This window comes from Microtus ochrogaster, chromosome 4, assembly GCF_000317375.1.
Source record: "Microtus ochrogaster isolate Prairie Vole_2 chromosome 4, MicOch1.0, whole genome shotgun sequence".
In the NCBI taxonomy this organism is placed as follows: Eukaryota; Metazoa; Chordata; class Mammalia; order Rodentia; family Cricetidae; genus Microtus; species Microtus ochrogaster.
The window spans coordinates 44,927,277-44,947,939 of NC_022011.1; the positions used below are offsets into that span (position 1 = coordinate 44,927,277).

The window sequence follows — 20,663 nt, forward strand, 5'->3', positions numbered from 1 at the left end:
ACACACGAGCACACACACACGAGCACACACACACACACACACACACACACACACACACACACACACGAGCACAGGTCATACTTGTGGGGTACCTGTTTTATTTGGAGTGGAAAATCCAAAGCCTTGGGATGCGACGCTTCCACCACCAGAGCTGAAAGTACCAGCCGGCTTCTGTTCCCCGAAGGATGAGCTGCCAAACCCTCCAAATGTCTTAGCGCCACTGTTTCCAAATAGGTTAGAGGTATCTAAAGGGACAAAGGACAGGTGTGAGGGAGTTTGAAGAGGAGGGCAATGTCATTTCCTTCTCAGACGAAAGAAGGGGACGCATCAGCTGACATGAAGACAGGAGCCACGGTGCAGCGCAGCACCATGATAATGAGTCTGAAATAGTCGGTGCTCAGGTGCAGGACTCCTGTCGCAGCTCTACAAGGAGAAAACTAAGGGGTAAAAATGGAGTTGGCACAGTAGGGTTCCTAGAGGTCTTGGCCCACCCACCAAAAATGGCCAGCTGCTTGCCTCCTATGGACAAGGTCTGGTCTCTCATGCCAAACCAGAGGAATCAAAGTCCTTACAGTGTTCTGGTGGCTCTTCTGTTGGAATCTGTTCAAAGCTATGACAAGACGGGAATGGAGTGTTGCTGCAAGACACCGGCTTCAATCCCCGCCAAAATGCAAACATGCACACATCCAGGAGACTCAAGGAGGTGAGGCGCACTTATAGTCACTCCCAAAGCTGAGCTGCTGGAAGGGTTGGCCCATCCCACCCACGAGTTCTTAGGTCTCTTGCCACTCTCTGCTGGGGCCACTGCAGTGCTCCTGAGCTGAGCTGAGAGGGAGTGGTCTCATGCTAGGCACATTGTCATAACCAATTTCTAGGTACTGCCAAAGCACAGCCACTGCCCTGAAGACCACGGCCACGCGGTCAAGCACGTCTGATCCTGAGGGCACCCCAGGAGGCTGTGCCCTGGGCTCTCTGCTCCTCCTCAGAAGCGGAGTACCCATGCTTGTTATTCCAAGAGTCTCTCTCCAGCTTTATTCTCCTAGCAACAAAAACTTCAGGCGGCAATTTCAGGACAAGATTAGGGGTGGGCTCTCCTCTCAGTGGAATGCGGTGTGATCACATGAAAAGGGACACACAAAGACTTAATGGGATAAAGTTAGCAGACACTTAGAAACTTCCATCCTTTTCTCTCTTTAAGGATCCTTTTGTCAGATGAATCTAGTCTCACAGTATATATTTCATTTAGCTACAAAAAAAGGATAAAATCCAGTTGATGAATATGGAGACACAGTTAAGATGCAGCAGAGAAAGCCAAGTAGCTCATGACCTCACTTATCTGTGGACTCTAAACACGCTGATCTCATAGGAGCTGAGAGTAGAATGGTGGCTGCCAGAGTCCGGGGAAGCAGGGAAAGGGAAATGCCAATTAGGAAGGGCCAGGAAGATGGCTCAGTGGGTCAAGGTACCTGCTGCCAAGCCTTACAACCTGAATTTGATCCTCAGACCCACATGGTAGAAGAATCAACTCTTGAAAAACTGTCCTCTGGCCTGCACTCTCAGGCTGCTGCGTGTGCAAGCTCCGCCCCCCATAAAATAAATAGATGAAGTAAAGAAGCAAACACACAGAAGGAGGTTGTTCTGGATCCTACTGAACAGCAGGGACTATGGGTAATGGTGTTCAGTTTCTTTTTTTAAAGCTAGAGAGATTTTTTAAAAAAATATTTCCTCCATTAAAGAATAGTAAATGTTTAGAAGACATTTGTCCTTGAATGTGAGCTGATGTGAAGACACACATACACACATATACACACACGCACATGTTACATATATATAGACATCGCACAAAACCCCATCAGTATGAGTATGTACACTTTCACGTAATTAGTTAAAAATAAAGATCCCTTTGTCCTCCATTACAACGGGACAAACTGAGGTTTGCAGTCAGGCCTAGGGTAACTACTGGATAGCTGTGACCTCACGCAAGGACTCAGCTACCCTAGGTCACAGTCCCCGACACCACCCAGGCAATTCTACTATAGAGGCTCTGAAGACTCCCTGCTTTCCTTCACCCCTGTGCCTGAGGCTTCTCAGAGTCGGCACAGAGCAGGCAGGTGCTCAGGAGGCGGGGATGGCACCACCACCACGGGTCCACCGTGCAGCTCAGTTGCTCTGAAATGTGGCACCAGACTGTCTGTGCCTCCCATTTCTATGGCCAACCATGTTTCTTGGTTCTCTCCGAATGGCTCCACACTAATAGTCTGTAGCTTAAAAAAAGCCACATCAGTTTACTGACTTTCGGTGTGTGCACGTGCGTCGGTAGGCACGTGAGCCATGGCACGGACAGAGCGGTCACTTCGCTCTTCCCACACATGGGTGCTGGGTGTCATTGAGAATGGTGGCCCTGGTGGCAAGTGCCTTTACTCTCACTGCCATCTCACTGACCTAGATTTGATTTTATCTTAGAGAGAGGGTCTCCCTGTATGGCTCTGACAGCTTAGAACTTGTTTTTAGACCAGCCTAGCTTTGAACTCGAAGATTCACTTGTCTTTGGGATTAAAGGTATGAGCCAACACAACTGGTTGTTGGCCCAGTTTTTAACAACATGCTAACTAAATGTCTTGGCGGATGGAGTGTGTTTCATTGTAAAGGAAATGGTCGATCAGAAAATACTCTCTGTGGATCTAGCCAAGGACGAATCTGGGATAACAAAGACAGGTAAAGCTGGCACTGGCTCAGGGCTACCACCCTGCAGGCCTCATATAGGTCCCCTTAATTCTGTTGGCAAAATCACCAACAATATCCAACATCAAGGCTGACCCATTCCAAATCAAATCTGACCTAAAGATTGTTAGAGAGGTCAGGTGTAAGCTTTCTGAAGGTCTGAGGTCACAGAACACAGGTGCTCCATTCCAGGACAGCTTCCAGAGGAACAGTCATGGCGGGAGCCCTTTACAGGCTTCAAACAAACGGCCCACCCCCTTCTCACACAGATACCCTGTAGATCCCGAAGAGAAAAGCGTGTGGAGGACAATGCTAACTCTTGTCAGCACGAGACTGGGAGGCAGCAGGCCCTTCTGGGTGACAGTGCGCATACAGGGTGCTGAGTTTCAAATGACCCCAGAGTCTAACAGCCTATTTGGTGGAGTCAATAAGGGAACTCATCGGTTTCCGGCTAGTGTTCTCAGATTGTCTTTCACGCAGCCTCAACTCCAGGCTCAAAGGAACTTGGATTCTGTCCTCCAGTTGTTAGGAGACTGTAAAAGGAACTGCAGCAAAATAAAAGTAGCTTGAAGATATTTGATTTGGCCGAGCGGTGGTGGCGCACGCCTTTGGTCTCAGCACTCGGGAGGCAGAGAGGCAGGCGGATCGGATCTCTGTGAGTTCAAGGCCAGCCTGGTCTACAAGAGCTAGTTCCAGGACAGGAACCAAAAAAAGGTAAGGAGAAACCCTGTCTCGAAAAACAAAAACAAAAACAAAAACAACAACAACAACAAAATATATATATATATATATATATATATATATATATATATATATTTGATTTGTGGTAGATTTCCTGACTATGGCAAAAAGGAATAGAGGTAGGAGGAGATCGTGTGCAGACTCCTTCCACAAACCAGATGACTGGGGACAGACAGACAGACAGACAAGACACACACACAGCTCACAGCAATGAAGACAAGGCAGCAGAGAAGGTCCTATGTGAGAAGTGGGCAGGATTCAGTCCAGAAAAGCAAAGTGCTCACAAGCATCGGCTGCTAGAGTCAGTGTGGAGAAAGGCGGTCACTGGAGGCCACAGAGAGAAAGGCACAAACACAGCCCAGCTCCTGCACTGCCCCTGCCTCTCCTTAGCCTGCATGTACTTGGTCATAGGGTTTAGATCCAAGCACTCCTGTCATAAAAAAGCATTAGGACCACTAGTGTCCAGCATGGAAGACGGTGAGTCTAACAGCCATCCGCAGGGAGAAGGGTCCCGGAGTGCGGCTCTCTGCCATTCCTGCTGGGTCCACACTCCCTCTGGCTGACTTCAGGCACTGGATATGTATGGGTGTGCAGAGGGTGTGCAAGGTTGACGCTCATGAACTAGTGCACACCAGCTCAGACTGACCTCTAGGGAAGGCCAGCTGACAAGCTAAAGCTAGCGTGTCAGAAAGAATTAGCTGGCAGAGTAATTTTTACAGGGATATGGCACATCTAAGCCAGTAACAAAACCGGCTGGTAACTCGGGCCTCACAGCTGACCTCCATCTGGGAAGCAGCCCGGTTTCTGACCAGCCACCAAGTGACTGTGTGCAAGTGTGGTGTCTGACATGTTCCATGTATCTGAGCCGAGCTGCACTTCTGAAAGGACCACACTGGGGCAGCATTTGTCCACAGAGCCCTTCGGCCCTGGGGGAGCTAGTCAAACATTTCCATTACATCAGGATTCGCAGTCCCTGACGTGACACACACCTACTTTTGTTTTGCTTTTCAGGATTCTGTTGTCCTTCTGCAAAACAGTTTTTGAGAATAGGACTTCTGAGATCCCTCCACTCTATGGTCTAAATCCCTCCTGGGGTAGCCTGGTGACTTAGGAGGGAAATGCCTTGATAGCAATCCTTCCACGTTACCAGACCAGAGACATCAGAATCATCAGTCCTTGATCTACACAGTCAGAGAGCAAAACTGAGGCAGAAACATTGCTCATAATTCCACAGGCCTGAATACTATGAAAACAGCCAGAGGACACAAGAGGGCAAGACTCACTACTGTCTTGTACAGCTTAGTACATCACATTAAAGGGAAGGAGGTAAGGAGAGGAACCCAACTTGCAGCCCTAGCCACAGCAGCAGCAGGACACACCACCCCAACTTCCAACTGGGACAGGCAGATCAATGCAGAATGTGAAGACCTCGCAGAGAAGACAGTGCCCTTCAGAGTCAGAGAGCCAGGCAAGCGGAAGCACTGCCAGTGTGGGGCTGCTCGTGGCTCCTGTCTGCCCACACTGCTTCAAGCCGCCTCAGTCCTATGAGACAGAGCAAGCTGGGCCCTGGGAGAGAAGGGAGAAGCAGCCCATCACACTCGTCTCTCTGCAGCTCTGCTGTCCTTTCACGACTGCAGAGAACACCTCATTAAAATAAGTCTAAAAACCAAGGCTGAGCAATGTGGGCAGAGTTCAAATAGCCCTCTCTAGCTTTGTCCCTTTTTGTATTTGTTCCTGTAGCTTTGATGATACCACAGGATGACAATGGCATCTGAGGACCGAGGGACCGGGAAAACTCAACTTACTTGGGGTGGCTGTGGATCCAAAACCCCCACTGGCTGAGCTGAATGGGTTCTTGTTGGCAGCGTCCTGGCTGGGTTTTCCTCCAAGGCCACTGAAGAAACCGCCCCCTCTCGCAGCATTTCCAGACCCAAACACACTACCACTGGAAGTGGATGACTGCTAAAACAAATGGGGAGGGGAACAGGAAGCAAGAAAGGGTGAGAGATCATGGTAAAAGTACACTCCACATCCTGGCAGGGGAGCGCACAGCTGGTGCAGGCGGAAAAGCAAGAGCACTCTCCCTCCCGCAGATCTGAGCAGATCTGACGTTCCTGCACGTTCCTGCGTTACTGTATTTAGAGGACCTGGGTGCTCAATGCTGTCTGCCATGCTGTTTGCACTGCCTGACTCAACACCGGGGGGCAGGAAAATCAAGCTTCACAGATCTACCAAATACCAGGTTTGAAAGCAGGGAGGAGCCAGCATGTGTTCAGATCCCTCCAGTGTTAGCTGAAGTCATCAGCAGTGGTAAAGTGACTCACAGGCGTTTCTATCCATTTGTGTACTTTTGATTCACCACGACTTGCCCGGTACTGCAGAGAAGCCTAAATTAGCCGCACTGCTGAAATGATGACCACCGCTCAAGTCCATCCAGGCACTCCGAGGACTCTGCCACCTCGGGGCACGCTGACCCAGAGCGGCACCAGCACCAGGCACTCAATTTCTGTGCAGAAACTGACCCTTTTAGGGAGACCAGCTTGTGGCTGCTCAGTTAGTGAAGCTGATCTCCTTGGCTGATAACGATAAGAGGACAGGCCAGGAAAGGGCAGCCTTACGGAGGAAGGATGGGGCCACATGCCGAAACTAGCGTGACCCCTGTACAAGAATGACACACACGTTTGTGAAGTGGTTCCCCCTCCTTTTTTTCTTTTTTTAAAGAATTGTACCTGAAACACAAGCCCTATTCAGAAATGGCTCCGCCAGCACCTCCTGAGCACCAGAGGTCTCTGCACAGCGTGGGCTCATCCCTTCACTCTGGCCCTCGGCTAGCATCCAAGCGCTCCCCCTGCAGCCCCACACAGAGACCCACACTCAGTCTACTGGACAGGCCCTACACTTAAACTTCTTTAAAAAATATAATAGTGGATAGCCAGTGACAGCCTCTGCAAGGACAGGAACCATGACAACTCAATGTCCGGTGCATGAAGTGCCCTTAACCTCCACATTAACAGGCTGGAACACAGAAACCATTATATATGGACATTCTGCCCTAGACAATCCAGTACTCTCAACACACCTGAGCTGGCCATCCACAGAATGAGTGGCAACTATTCCTAACGGAAGCAAGTGTAATTAAAGTCCACAGCCAAGCTCCTGTAGACCTCACTTCTGCCTCAGGCAGACCACGACTGCTTCTTAAACCTGTGCCCCTGCTGAGATTCCATCCCACTGCTGTCAGTATTCTCCCACCAACTCTGGGGCATGCGGATAAAGTCTGTCTCTAGTTCCATATCTATAGCCTCATTGGATGACTCGCTGCATTATACGTGGTTGTAGGGTCTGCTCACACTGATATGCGTCTTTCTCAGAAGTGTGCATGTTTTTCTTCTGTGTAGCCCAGGCTGCCTCACCTCCCAGTGCCGGGTATAGCTCACCTGGCACTTTTCCTTGTATACTGAACCTTGCACTAGAAGGACAACAGTGACGGAGGTACCTAGAGAGGGCTCAAACCCAGAGTAGCACAACCATCATCACTAGTATCCCCCGAACTCAGCATCTGTCGCTAAAACTCTCTTAACTGTTAAACCACAGCTTCCCATTCTGTCTCCCTCTACTTCATTGGTCCTCAACCTGGGAGTCAAACAATCCTTTCACAGGAGTCGCTTAAGACCATCGGAAAACACACATATCTACATTACAATTTGTAACAGTAACACAATTGCAATTATTAAGTAGCAACAAAAATGATTTTATGGTTGGGGTCACCACAACATGAGGAACTGTATTAAAGAGTTGCAGCATAGGAAGGCTGAGAAGCACAGCTCTAGCCCCTGTCAGTTTCAACCTGCTTGGATGAGTTTACACACTGAAGGCATTTACTACAAGTCTAGAATCATTCTATTGCAGCTGGCTTGTTTTGCTTTGCTCATGCTGTTCATGTGTAGCAAGAATCAGAACTTCATTTCCTTGTATAGCTGAATAACATCCCACTGATGCTATTCATCCGTCCAGTGACAAACAAACACACGGTGCTTCGTCTACAACCAACACTGGCATACGCATCTGCTTGAGTTCCTTTTTTCAATTCCTTTGGTTGTATCCCTGGAGTCAAAACTGCTGGGTCATGTGGCAGAGGCACTGCTAGTTTTTAGGGGAGGCCTCAAGCTACATTTCACAACAGCTGTACAATACACAGAACCAGCAGCAGTGTATGAAGGCCTGCATCTCTCCATGTTCTCCACAACGCCTTAGCCAGCAGCTACTCCTCAGTCTTTGGCAAGTCCCCTCTTTCATGTACTCCTGACCCACAGTACTTGCCTGGAGCCCCCAGTTCTCCGGAGCCCGCCACTTTGTGTTAGGAGCAGCACATTATATTTTGTTACTGTCTCTTTCTTCTAAAGGGCATGGCACGAACTTGTCTATTCATCTTCTGAGAGCTGGGCTGCTTCCTATTCCACCAGATGCATGGCTATGAGCTGGACAAAGGGCCTCACTTATTTCTCTTAGTTACACACTCCACTCAGAGCAGACCTGCAGGGCCAGCAGAAGCTGTACCTTTTCAGCTCTATTAAAGCCAGATGGCTTCCCAAGGCTATAAGAACTACTGGCCAAGCAGAGTCTGCAGCTGCTCCGAGCCCTCACCTGGTACTTGGGAGCAGGCCTCTGACAGCCATTTTGGTCTTCTTTGGTCATTCTTTACACAGCTGAACACAGTCACTCCACAGGCTACACAGGCTACAATCTCCTCATTTCTTGACTTGTTTTACCATAAGATTAAAGCTGTATTTTGTCAAGGTCAATTTTTTCTTCTTGAAAAATATCCCTTGTGTTTCCTTCAGATCTGCTGGATGTGAAATTGCTCAGCATTTTCGTTGACTTCCAAAGCTCTTGGTTCATTCATCCCTAGGCTCTCTGCTGGACTAGGAACGTGCAGGGAGACGGACGCCCTCTTCTGGCAGTCCTCACACTCCAGTCAATTCCCACCCCGCAGACTGCAGGCTCCTCCTGCAGTAAAGCTCTTCATCTTTCCTGTGCTTGCTCTGTGTTCACCTCTGATGCTCTTAGCTGGGCATCAGCTGGATGTTTTATTCTTTGGGTTACTTTTGTTTACAGGGCTTGGAAATTTCTGTAGTTTGAAACATTGCCAACACATTCTCTTCCCTCAGTGTCTCTCAGTACACTCACGTGTTAGGTTTCCCTTAGATGATCACTATTTCCAGGGCCTTCCATAATTTTTCTTTTTTGTTTTTATTGAGACAGTCTCTCTGTGTAGCCCTGACTGCCCTGGAACTCACTCTGTAGACCAGGCTGGTCTTGAACTCACAGAGACCCGCCTGCCTCTGCCTCCCTAAAGCTGGGATTAAAGGTGTGCGCCACCACCAGCCGGCTCTATTCTATGCTTTTGATCTCCAAGTGTTCCCTAAGTTCTAGTTCAAGGGTCAGCCAATTAAACAGCTCAGAAGTTAAGCCCCACTTACTGTTTTTGTGCTGGGAACCAAATCTAGGTCCTCCTAACTGTGAAGCAGTCTCTCCAGCCCACAGCTTGCTATCTCTTCAGATTGCTCACAGCTGCTTTGGAGCTGGTGCGGGAGAGCAGAGCTGGTGCGGGAGAGCAGAGCAGCTGCAAAGCTCTGAGCACCCTACATACTGCTGCTTTCCTGTTGGTCTAGTCTGCCGTTGAATACACCCACAGTGCCCTTAGGTGCCGATTAGTACATTTTTTAATAGGAGCTCTATTTGGTCCTTATAAAGTTGCTACAACACTTCTTAAAATTTCCCTTTCTTTACATTTCTACACATGTAAAACACAGTTATCTAACAGTCTAGAAGTGTCTGTAAATGTACTTCTGATATTTATTCTGCTCTTGTTCAGAGCCCCTGGCTTCCTTGTAACTCATCTGGCTGTGGGCAATAGTGTCCGCAGGAATAATTTGAGGCATACAGTGCAGGCTTCCTGAACTACACTAGCTGTGCTCTTCTTGCCACACTGGAACATGAGGCCACTCACACAGGCCAAGCCCCATGGGTCCCTTCTAACTCTCCACTCTGTAAACACACCTTGCTTTCTGGCCACTGGTTTCTCACCATTTACCATGGGTGCTACTGACTACAAATACCCGGTTTCTCAATGAATGTGCTCATAGAGCCTGGCTTCTGAGTTCCACCTGCCTTTTCTAGCACCTCACCTTCCCATGCCCACTTTCCCACCTTGGCTCAGTAAGTTTGGTAGTGCTTTTAAAGACAGAGTTTTCAAGGGCTGGCAAGATGGCTCAGAGCTTAAGAGCAATGGCTGCTCTTCCAGAGGACCTGGGTTCAATTCCCAGTGCCCACATGGCAGCTCTCAACTGCCTGTAACTCCAGTTCCAGGGGTGCTGATACCTTCACACAGGCACACATCCGGGCAAAACACCAATGCAGATAAATAAAAAGAAATAAATCATTAAAATAGGTTTTCCATATTTTATAAAGTACTTCCCACTGTGTTTGCTAGGTTTTATTAGCAGAGAGCACTTCTCTCTTCTAAGCAGACCACTAACGAGGGTGGAGCATCTCCAAAGGGAAAAGATAGTCCACAAAGCTCCTGAGGATGAGAAGACACCCTCCACCCCCAGCACTGCCTGCACTGTCTGAAGCCCCTGGGCAGGCTGCTGTGGGAGCAGCTGTGGAGCTAACAGTATACTTAGTCTCTCTAGGCCCCACCGTCCCTTTAAATGGGGACAGAAACTATGGAGTAGTCAACCTGATTATATGAATTATTTCAAAAAAGAACCCCAAACTCTGCACGGCTCAAGTGCCATAGCTCAGACCAACAAGAGACTCAGGAGCGCAGACAGACAGCTCACACAGGATCATACACTGTGGTTTCTGCTACAGTCTTCTTCCTAAACAACCATTCAACAACTAAAAACAACCATGATAACAAAATGCCAGATTTGGTGGCACAGGCCTCAAATTCTAGCTACTTAGTAAGTTGAGGCAGAAGGATGGCAGGTTGGGCAACTTAGACCTGATTTCACAATAAAAACTAAATTAAAAAGGTGGGGGGGGTAGGGGAATGGAGATGTAGCTCAGTGGGAGAGGACTTGTCTAACATGAGCGAGGTCCTAGATTCCGTCTCTATAAAAATAAATGAATAAATAAAGAAGTAAAAACCATCCTTGGCTTAATAACTATAAACAAAGCAAGGCCAACAGTTGGCTTTAGTCAACCCCGACCTAAGAGAACTGGTGATTCTCTTTCATCTGCAGTGGGGTCTCCTGAACCCTAAAGGCACCTAACGACTGAGTTTAAAACTAGTGTGGGGGTTGGAGAGGTGGTTCAGTAGTTAAGAATCTGCTCTCCCAAAGGTCCTGAATTCTATTCCCAGCATCCACGTGGTGGCTCACAACCACCTGTAATGAGATCTGGTGCCCTCTTCTGGCCTGCAGGCAGATGTGCGGGCAGAATACTGTATACATAGTAAATAAATAAATCTTAAAAAAAAAAAAAAAGAACTAGATGTGGAGTCAGGTGTGGTAGTGCAAACCTCTAATCCCATCATTTGGGAGGCAAACACAGGCAGATCTGAGTTCAAGGCCAGCTTGGCCTATAGTACAGAGTGAGTTCCAGGACAGCTGGGGCTACACAGAGAAGTCCTGTCTGGAAAGAATGGGGGAAAAAAAAAAGAGAGCGAGAACTCTATGTGGTTGTTTTCTAGCCTGGACCATGAGAGTGAATTGAATCTATTACATTGAGGGAGACTAGATAGATCCTGATACAAACAGAAAAACCACACACACTTACCTGGCCAAAGACTGATCCACCAGTACTGGCTGCTTGACCAAACACAGAACCAGTATTACTAGACCCAAAGCCTGTAAGACATAAAGCCAAAGGTTTAATTTGGATAAAACTTTTTTAACATCAAAATGAAACCCAAACCCAAAACAAAACACGCAGGGCCTTCAGATGTTTACGGATGCTGCTGGGGTTAAGGCCATCACTGGTCTGCTCCGGTGGTGGTGTTCTTTCCCTGCATGCGACAATACTGACCGGCCAGAAAAGATGTGCCTATTTCTGCAGCAGTGGCTGACTGTTATGGGAGTAACCAGTAACTTCTCTCTTGGATTTGAGGCCCACTCGGCATGAGGGTGCTCATCCTGGCACTGTGGACAGTCCGTCAGAAGCCCAGGCCGAGAAAGGAGCGGCAGGAGGCAGGGAGCTACACTATGCTCTGCTTAGCGCACTTGACAGGTTTGCCCTTCAAATGTCCACACTTACACCCACAGGTTTGTGCTGCCCTCAGGCTTGGGCAGAGAAGCTCTCTGCAAATCTTAACTATGCTGAGACTAAGGACGGCTGAGTGCTCAACCCTGAACTGGACTAAGGGCTCTCCCTGAGCACACAGTGGGAGATGGACAGAGAGAGGGAGTGTGAAGGATTGAAGAGCAGAGAGACAGGAAGGAATGCAGGGAAGCTGTCGTCTGACTTGCTAAAGCTATTCTGCTCATGGCTTCGCAGCAGCAGTGATTACCTGCCTGCCAGAACTCCAGGAAGGAGGGGGAACACGGAAGACCTACTCCTACTGAGAGGGGAGTTATCTTTCTTTAGAAGGGTGGCTATGGGCAAGCTGTCCATGCCCCATGTCATGAAAGCACAATAATCAAACCATCAAACTTGTCAGTCATAAAAAAAAAAAAAAAAAAAAAGAAAGGAAAGCAGAGGGGTGTATTGAGAAGAAGGGAGCAGGAGCTGATAAAACGGGATGGGTGTGCGTGATTCTGATCAAAATGCATTATACACACACCCATGAAAATGTGAATGAATATATAATGATTATTTTAGAAATTGTTTTCCCACTGAGGAAATGGAGAAAAGTCTATGTAAACACAGTTGTTAATCGGTATTCATATGGGGTCAGTTCTGGACCCTTGAGGGTACCCTCAGATACAACAATCTGAGGCTGCACCAGTCTCTTTCAGGACGTGGTGTGACTAGCCTAACACTGGGAATCATTCTCCCTGATGTCCACAGATTATCTCGAGCGAGGTGGGGCTGTAACAAGGAGAGGAGGAGCGCAGGCAACGACAGTTCCTACCAACAGGCCTGGAGGTGGCAGCTCCAGGGACTTTCCATCCAGCACTCTATGTTTAAACAAAATTTGGTGAGCGGGTGTGCTGAGGCTTGCACAGACTTTTAAGTCCTATCTTTGATGCTCAGCATAGGCAGCATTAAAACGTTGCTCTCCTTAGGCCTTCTCCCTGCCCATTCTTGGGACTAAGCATCACACATTTATCACCCAGATGGGGCACTTGTTTTGCATAGACTCAGGGCATCTGGGGGCTCAGAGCTGTGTTTTTCTTTCCACTGTGTCTTTAGAGTTTTTTTTTTGTTTTTTTTTTAAAATATTTATTTATTTATTATGTATACAATATTCTGTCTGTGTGTATGTCTGCAGGACAGAAGAGGGCACCAGACCTCATTACAGATGGTTGTGAGCCACCATGTGGTTGCTGGGAATTGAACTCAGGACCTTTGGAAGAGCAGGCAATGATCTTAACCACTGAGCCATCTCTCCAGCTCCAGAGTTTTTTTTTTAAATAAGAATTTAATATTCATTAAAAGAAGGAAAAATTTCCTTTTAACAAGTTACAAGTCATTTCAAATAAATTATCACCAAAGAAATGAATCGAAATTATTTACGTTTTGCCTATCAAGAAATCATTGAGGCCGGGCAGTGGTGGCGCACGCCTTTAATCCCAGCACTCGGGAGGCAGAGGCAGGCGGATCTCTGTGAGTTTGAGACCAGCCTGGTCTACAAGAGCTAGTTCCAGGACAGGCTCCAAAACCACAGAGAAACCCTGTCTCGAAAACCAAAAAAAAAAAAAAAAAAAGGAAATCATTGACCTGCTGTTTCTCCTGAAGTCTAATTGCAAAGAATTTCTCCCCCCAAACTCAGAGATCATCTTGCCTCTGCCTCCTGAATACCAGGATTAAAGGCATGCACCACTGCCCTCAAAATTACCTTTCATAAGAGGACCACCAGAAAGCCAAACTTGGAACAGATCTCCACATTAGGACGCATACTGGCTACTTTTAGAAGTGAAATCAGACACTAAGACTGGATACAGCAGAGTGAAGCATCCAGTTTTCTCTTCGGAAACAGTAAAATGTGTGTCTCTGTGTGTTTAACCACTACACAGATGGCAGTATGTTCACTTCCCATAAGAAAGACGGCATCAAAAGAAATTAAAATTACCCACAAAAGCTGGGCAGTGATGGTGCAGGCCTTTAATTCCAGCACTCAGAAGGCAGAGGCAGGTAGATCTCTCTAAGTTTGAGGCCAGCTCGGTCTACAGAGTGAATTTCAAGACAGTTAGGGCTGTCTCAAAGAACCAAAAATAACCAAAAACCAAACAATTACCCTCAGAACAGTGGCCTACACGGAAGGTCCTTCCCTACTCTCCAGCGCCTCTACAGTGAAGTCAGGCTGCCTGAGTATGGCAAGGCTGGCTCTAAAGTGCCCTCCAAGTTTTAATTAATCGCTGTGCCTTTAAACAAAGAGATGTACTTTTTAAACCTGCGCAATTGTCTATGGCCAGCAAAGAAGAGCTTGCTGAGGAACAAGAGCTGAGCAGCCCTGTGCCACAGGGACAGCCAATCAGGACAAAGCAAGTCCGGGCTCTCCTTCACTTGGATATCAGTTTTTGTTTCTTTGTTCTTTCTTCCATTTACATTTTTTTATTTGCTCTTGTGTTTCTGATGCAGGATTTCACGTAGCCTGGGATGACTTTGGATGTACTATATAGCCAAGGCTGACCTTGAACTCTGGATCCTTCTACCCTCTAAGAGTTAGGATTATAGGCATTCTCTCAACACCCAGCCCCTCAACTTTAATCACAAAAATAGTGAAGGCCTGTTTTAAATAGCACAGAAGAGAACAAAGTGAAAATGTTCTGCGATGTTCTTACCTGAGGCTTGACAAAAGCTAAACCCTGAAGGTGCTGCTGTAGAGGTTGTGGCTGAGGTGCCACCAAACACAGAGACTCCCTGCCCAAAGCTAGGGCTCTGACCAAAAGCAGGAGGGTTGTTTTGGCCAAATAGTGTCCCTCCTGTGTTGGTGGAAGCCTGTCCGAATGAGAAGGACCCAGGGCTGCTGGCACTCGAGGCGGCTCCGAAGACATTCGCACTGGTGGATGAGGGAGCAGAGGACACAGACTGGCCAAAGACAGGCACAGAGCTGAACCCAGGCTGGCTGAAAGAGAAGCCGCTCGCAGGGCTGCTTGTCGCTTGCCCAAAGGCTGGGGCCTGCCCAAACGTTGTCTGTCCAAAGACTGCAGGAGCTGAAGCACCAAACGCAGGGCTGCCAAATCCTGAGCTGCTGGCCTGGGGTGTGGCTGTGGCTGTGCTGCTGGCTGGAACCTGCCCGAACACGGGGGTGGCTGAGGGCGCAGTGGCTGTGTTACTGGAGAGCTGGCTGAATGCTGAGCTAGAACTGGCAGCAGCTGGCTGTGTGAAGACCGAGGAGCCAGAAGTGGCAGTCCCAAAGACGGCTGTCTCCGTGGCAGAAGCTGGGGCACTACAGGAGGCTGTGCTGGAGGTGGTAGGAGTACCCGAGGCTTCAATGACTGCTGAGCCTGCCTCTGTGAGAGCAGCTGCTACCACAGCAGCCTGCCCAGGCCCTGCAAAGGTGGAAGCAGGAGACACAGCCTCTGTCTTGCTGTCAGGGCCCCCTGGGGCTACTGGAGTGGCCTCTGTAGATGTCACAAGACTGGCAGCAGATGCTGGCGGGGTGGAGCTGCTGTCTGTGGTCTGCACAAGAACAGGTTCTTTTTTGACAGGGTCAGGTGTTTGCAGAGAAGCCTGGGGAGGCTGGGTTGACTGTGGCTGTACTAGAAGGGAGGGTGCTGATGCTGAGACTTCACTGTGGCCTGACTTCTCGGTCACAGTGGATGATATGGCCTCCTCTGGGCTCTTACCAGAGGACACGGGAGGGGAAGAAGCTGATGTTGAACTCAGGAGGCCACCGAATGACAAGGTGGGGAAAGATGCTGGAACTGAGGCAACTGAGGGCAGTGTGGGGGCAGCTGATGGCGCTGGACTACTACTAGTCTGCTGGTTTCCAAATGAGAAACCTGTTTTGCTACTAGCCAGCAATGCCCCACCAAAACTGATGAAGCCCGAAGGTCCGGCACTGGTGAGAGGCAGACCACCAAAGACTGCTGCTGAGGAACTGCTAGTGCTCACGCTCAGAGACGAGGCTGGTGCTGCCGGGGCAGGAGTCACAGAGGATGACACAGTGGCCTCCATGGGCTTCCCTAACACTGAAGTGCTGGGAAAGCTAAACACCGAGGGCTTGGCTGGCGGGACTCCAGCTAGGCCCGCGGATGAGGCCTTACTGACTGGCTTCGCTGAGTCCTCAGCTTGGCCAACACGCAGTCCTGAAAAGCTCCCTAGCGTCTCTCCAGCTAGGGAGCTGGGGAGCAGGAGCTCTCCCAGCTTGGATGCTGGCGTTTCCAATTTGCTAGGGGCAGTGGACACAGTAATTCCAGCAGGAGCTGCAGGCCTGCTGCTGGGCGGAGCAGAATCTCCCAGGGAGGCAGCCGTCACAGAGGTGCTAGGTGATGGTGTCCCTCCTGAAAGAGCAGGTGAGCTTCCAGGAATGGTCTCACAGAAAGGTTTGCTTCCCCCGCCAAATGAGAATGCCTCAAGCTGGTTTGACTCTTTAGTTGGGGGTGCTGCCCCTAGAAAGAAAAAGAAACCAGGAAAAGGGTTGGATTTAGCAAAATGTGATTTACCAGATTTCCACTGATTGCACTACTATGGCAATCTCTCTCCTCTCCTCCAGTCAGGACAGCTGGCTCTAATGGCAGAGTTCCCTGGAAAGCACGGAAGGACTACTCTCTATAGGAGCATTAGCCCTGACTGAGACAGCTCTAGGTGGGAGGGAATCAAGAGTCTTTTCTGACCACTAAATCCCAACAAACATATGGTACCTGGATATACAAAATGAACAAATTATCCCCAGAAAAGCAGAAAAGCAGCTATCTATGTACTCTCAAAAGTGTGTTGGGTAATGGCTTCCCTCCCACCCCACACATTAGATAATCTATGGATAATCTATGGATAATCATGACAGGTCAATGGGCTCTGAACTGGAAGCTCGTCACTGTTTAAGAACAAAGAATGATAATTTTTACTACAATTACATTTTTACTGGGGTTTTGCTGGCATTTTACTACCAGTGACGTTGTTTATGGCTTTTATATTGTTATCTACCATCGTACTGATTCAGAGTTGATACAGGGTCGCAATCACATCTTGTCCACACTTTCATTTCCTATGATCTGGACAACGGCTTTGTTCTCCAAGCTTTCATACTTCTGAGCTGATTTTTACTCTGGCAAGTGAGAGTACGCGGGACTGGGGAGAAGGCTGGGTGGGCAAAACTTGAGCCACAGTGTGAGGACCCAAGCCAGAATTCCCAATACCCACATAAAGTCATAAAGATAGCATTCACCCAGGGTCCCCTAAAACAAGAGGGAAATTGGAGACAGGCTAGTCCGTGGAACATAGGTTAGCTGGCAGGTCATATGGAATGGCAAACAAGGTGGAAGGCAGAACTGAGACCTCAGGTCATCCTCTGAGCTCTACACATGCTCGCTTGCTTCACACACATGAACACACGGGGTGGGGTGGGAAAAGGTGAACTACATCAAAGCAGGCAAAGGTTGAAAATGTTAGATCCATACCCAGACCAGAATTAGAGTGTTTGCTATACCTTCAATGCCCTAGCCCCATCTGGATATTAAGAGAGATCCTTCTGACTAGGAAACTCCAGTGCTTGCGTGCCACACAGAAAGCACAGGGCAATCTGTTAGCTGGACACAGTGGTATATGGCTCCAGGTACTCAGAGGAGGGTAAGGTAGGAAAGATCATTTGTTTCCAGGAGTATGAGACCAGACTAAGCAACAGTGACACCATGTTTCATAATAAAATTTTTTAAAAAGTTGTTAAATACAAAGTATTAGGTTCTATTCCTAACACAAAAGCAGGGGAGGTGTGTGGTTGAGTGCCACGTCCACAGCAGTAACTGCCGTGTAGTGACAAATGCCATTGCACTGGCCTGAGCCTGCTGAAGGACTGAGGTTAGAGCTTCCTGGAGCGCAGCCTCAGGCAGTCTCCTGGCAATCAGCAGTCCACATGGGACCTGATGCGGAAGACAGACATCCTGCTAAGGGATGGCCTTGGAAGCGAGCCCTCCTGGTACTCTGTATGCTCTTTCTTTGTATATCTTATCTTTCCTGTTTGCAACTGACCAAGTTCCCAAGAATCACAGTATAGAATGAAACTGATGATCCTCTGAAATCTGCTCCACCATTCACTAAAGCAGTTCTGGAAGAGATAAAACAGGCCGCCCCTAACTTAAGTTTGGGAGGATTTTTAGATAATGTAGAATAGAGAGAATTATTATGAATTTGGGAATAAATGAGTAAACTATCAGGGAAAGAAGCAGTTATAGCATGAGCTTCCGTTTATGGAAAAGTTAGCAGGAACTAGAAAACCCTAGTGCTTTTCTACCAAAGATGAGAAAAAAGATTGAGGGAAAAGAATTAACAGAAAACATGAAACCAGCTTTAGAATATTGGTATAAAACATCTGATGAGGAATGAAAAGCATACCTGGGCCTGGATACAGTGCAACAAAGTATAATAAAAATATATTAATGGGGGCTTTGAACTCTGAGGCTTTAACCTTGAGAAATAGCTCTTGCTGATTAACTGTGGTGTGAGACAGTGTTTTAAGAAAACAGAACTGAAAGTCCTTGCAGCTGTGGTACAAAGAAAGTCCTGAGTTAGATAATGCTTATTTATGTCTAGAACTGTGAGTGGGGTGATAATGCACACATGCCAAGTTCTTTGATTTATTCTGTACATAAACCTTAACTTTGCAGAAGTAAAATTGCAGCAGATTCTCACTACACAGTGTGTCTGTCTGTCATTCCCTTGCGTCGTATCCTGACTTTCCTATCCTTCACCCCTGTTCTCCCGTGGATTGCAGTCTCCCAGAGAGACGGTCCGTGGCAGTTGAGTGAAAAACTAAAGACGACTGACTATCCCATGCAAATCCCAGAAGAACCCTGAATGAAGTAGGCAGACTATGAAAGCATGGCGCAGGACTGAGGGTACCCTCTCGTCTATGCCGGGCATGCACTACAGTGCTGTGCTCCACCTCCCAGGCCTCTTTTTTTTACTAACTTAGAGACAGTCCAGTGCTACATTGCCTAGGCTGGCCTCGACTACCTCTGTAGCCGAGACTCACTTTAACTTGTGATTCTCCTACCTCATATTCCCAAGTCGCTGTGATTATGAGCCTGTGTCGCCAGACTCACAAAGGTGACAGAAGATACTGGATTAGACAAAAACTAGCTGAAGACAAAACTCTGCAAAGGAAATATGTCCCAATGCAGGTTGCCTGCCATGGAGGTTCACGTGTGATGCTAAACTCCATCAAGCAGTTGATATTTCACACTTCCTAATAAAAACACTTCACTTCATAGTAAAGGCTTCCTTTTAAATGAAATAAAATATATTTAACTACTCAGACAGAGCTTGGAGGATCTTGACAAAAATGTTCTTTTTTGGGTGGGTCTAGAATACAACTTGAGGTTACGGATTCCTAGCACACACAGACTAGGACAAGGTTTGGTCTTTTCTTTTATAGTACCGTGTCTACCTTATCTTGGGCCCAAATTCAAATGTTAATATAATATTAGATGTTACAGCAAATGACTTTGAGAAGCAAGTCCTTCCCTGTTCATAATTATGCAAACAGATTGATTTTCCTCACAACAGGTTATTTTTAAAAATATTATGTTACCAGCACTTGGAGGTAGAGGCAGGAGGATCTCTCAGTTTGAGGCCAGCTTGGTCTACAAAGTGAGTTCCAGGACAGCCAGGTTACACAGAAAAACTCTGTGTGAAAACAAAAAACAAAACAAAACAAAAACCATAAAAACAAAACAAACAAACAAAACCAACCAACCAAAAAAACCCAGCAACAACCCTCCCCCCAAACCATGTACATTAACATTTTATTTTCTGTGTATGCGTGTGTGACAGGCAGGACAGCAGCCAGGAGTCAGCTCTCTCCTTCCACCATGTGCTCTGCCCCCTCACCAGCACCACACCAGGCTCAAGATCAAAGACTCTGCTGCTGCTCAACTTCTACAAATTAAAGCCAGTGCCATCTGTGTGCTGAGCTACTCCTAGCCCGTTGACATGCCTCTAATGTATATCACCATTGTCAAGCTGACTGCAGAAACTGAACGAGCCCAGGGAGTCACAATGTCAATACACACGCATATACGACCACTCCTAAAGGAAACACGAAAGCACACTGTGCAACACGGGGACTGTACCTGGTGCGGCAGTGAGACCACAAGATGGAGTTGGTGTGATTGTCCCGAAAGTGAAGGCAGTCCTGATGAGTAGAAAAAGAGAAGTCAGAAAGGAACAAACTTAAGACACATCAGCTTGTAATAGTCCTCCTTTGCCACGTCCACAGCAGTAACTGCTGTGTAGTGACAAATGCCACTGCACTGGCCTGAGCCTGCTGAAGGACTGAGGTCAGAGCTTCCTGGAGCGCAGCCTCAGGCAGTCTCCTGGCAATCAGCAGTCCACCTGGGACCTGCTGCCGAAGACAGACCTCCTGCTAAGGGATGGCCTTGGAAGCGAGCCCTCCTGGCACTCTGCATGCTCTTTCTTTGTATATCTTATCTTTCCTGTTTACAGCTGACCAAGCTCCCAAGAATCACAGTATAGAATGAAACTGATGATCCTCTGAAATCTGCTCCACCATTCATTAAAGCAGTTCTGGAAGAGATAAAATAGACCGCCCCTAACTTAAGTTTGGGAAGATAAACATAGTGAATCAGATTTAGCTAGAAAGGGGGAGTTGGAAAAAATTCCCCAGCGAAGGCTTCCTGGAGGGTATATACAATATAAGATTGCTGGCAGCTGGTGGACGGCACCACGGTGGTCTCCGCAAGCTGGAAAATACCTAGATCCACTCCCATATACAGGAAAGTATGATGAATTTGGGAATAGATGGGTAAACTATCAGGGAAAGAAGCAGTTATGGCATGAACTTCCGTTTATGGAAAAATTAGCAAGAACTAGAAAACCCTGGTGCTTTTATACCAAAGATGAGAGAAAAG

At 47.7% G+C, this 20,663-nt stretch overlaps 1 protein-coding gene across 2 annotated transcripts in view; it reads right to left on the reverse strand.

Moving 5' to 3' along the window:
- Nup214 (nucleoporin 214) overlaps window positions 1-20,663 on the reverse strand; it is an 83,628-nt gene that overhangs the window by 7,453 nt on the left and 55,512 nt on the right. Inside the window, exons 28-32 of one of the 2 annotated variants that reach the window (XM_005346090.3) lie at window positions 19,866-19,927; window positions 14,415-16,187; window positions 11,248-11,318; window positions 5,268-5,421; window positions 93-245 (exon numbers count right to left, since the gene is read on the reverse strand). In XM_005346090.3, the coding sequence (XP_005346147.1) occupies window positions 93-245; window positions 5,268-5,421; window positions 11,248-11,318; window positions 14,415-16,187; window positions 19,866-19,927 (2,213 nt within the window). Of the gene's footprint in view, window positions 1-92; window positions 246-5,267; window positions 5,425-11,247; window positions 11,319-14,414; window positions 16,188-19,865; window positions 19,928-20,663 lie in introns of both variants that reach the window. The other variant, XM_005346089.3, reaches the window with a different exon arrangement.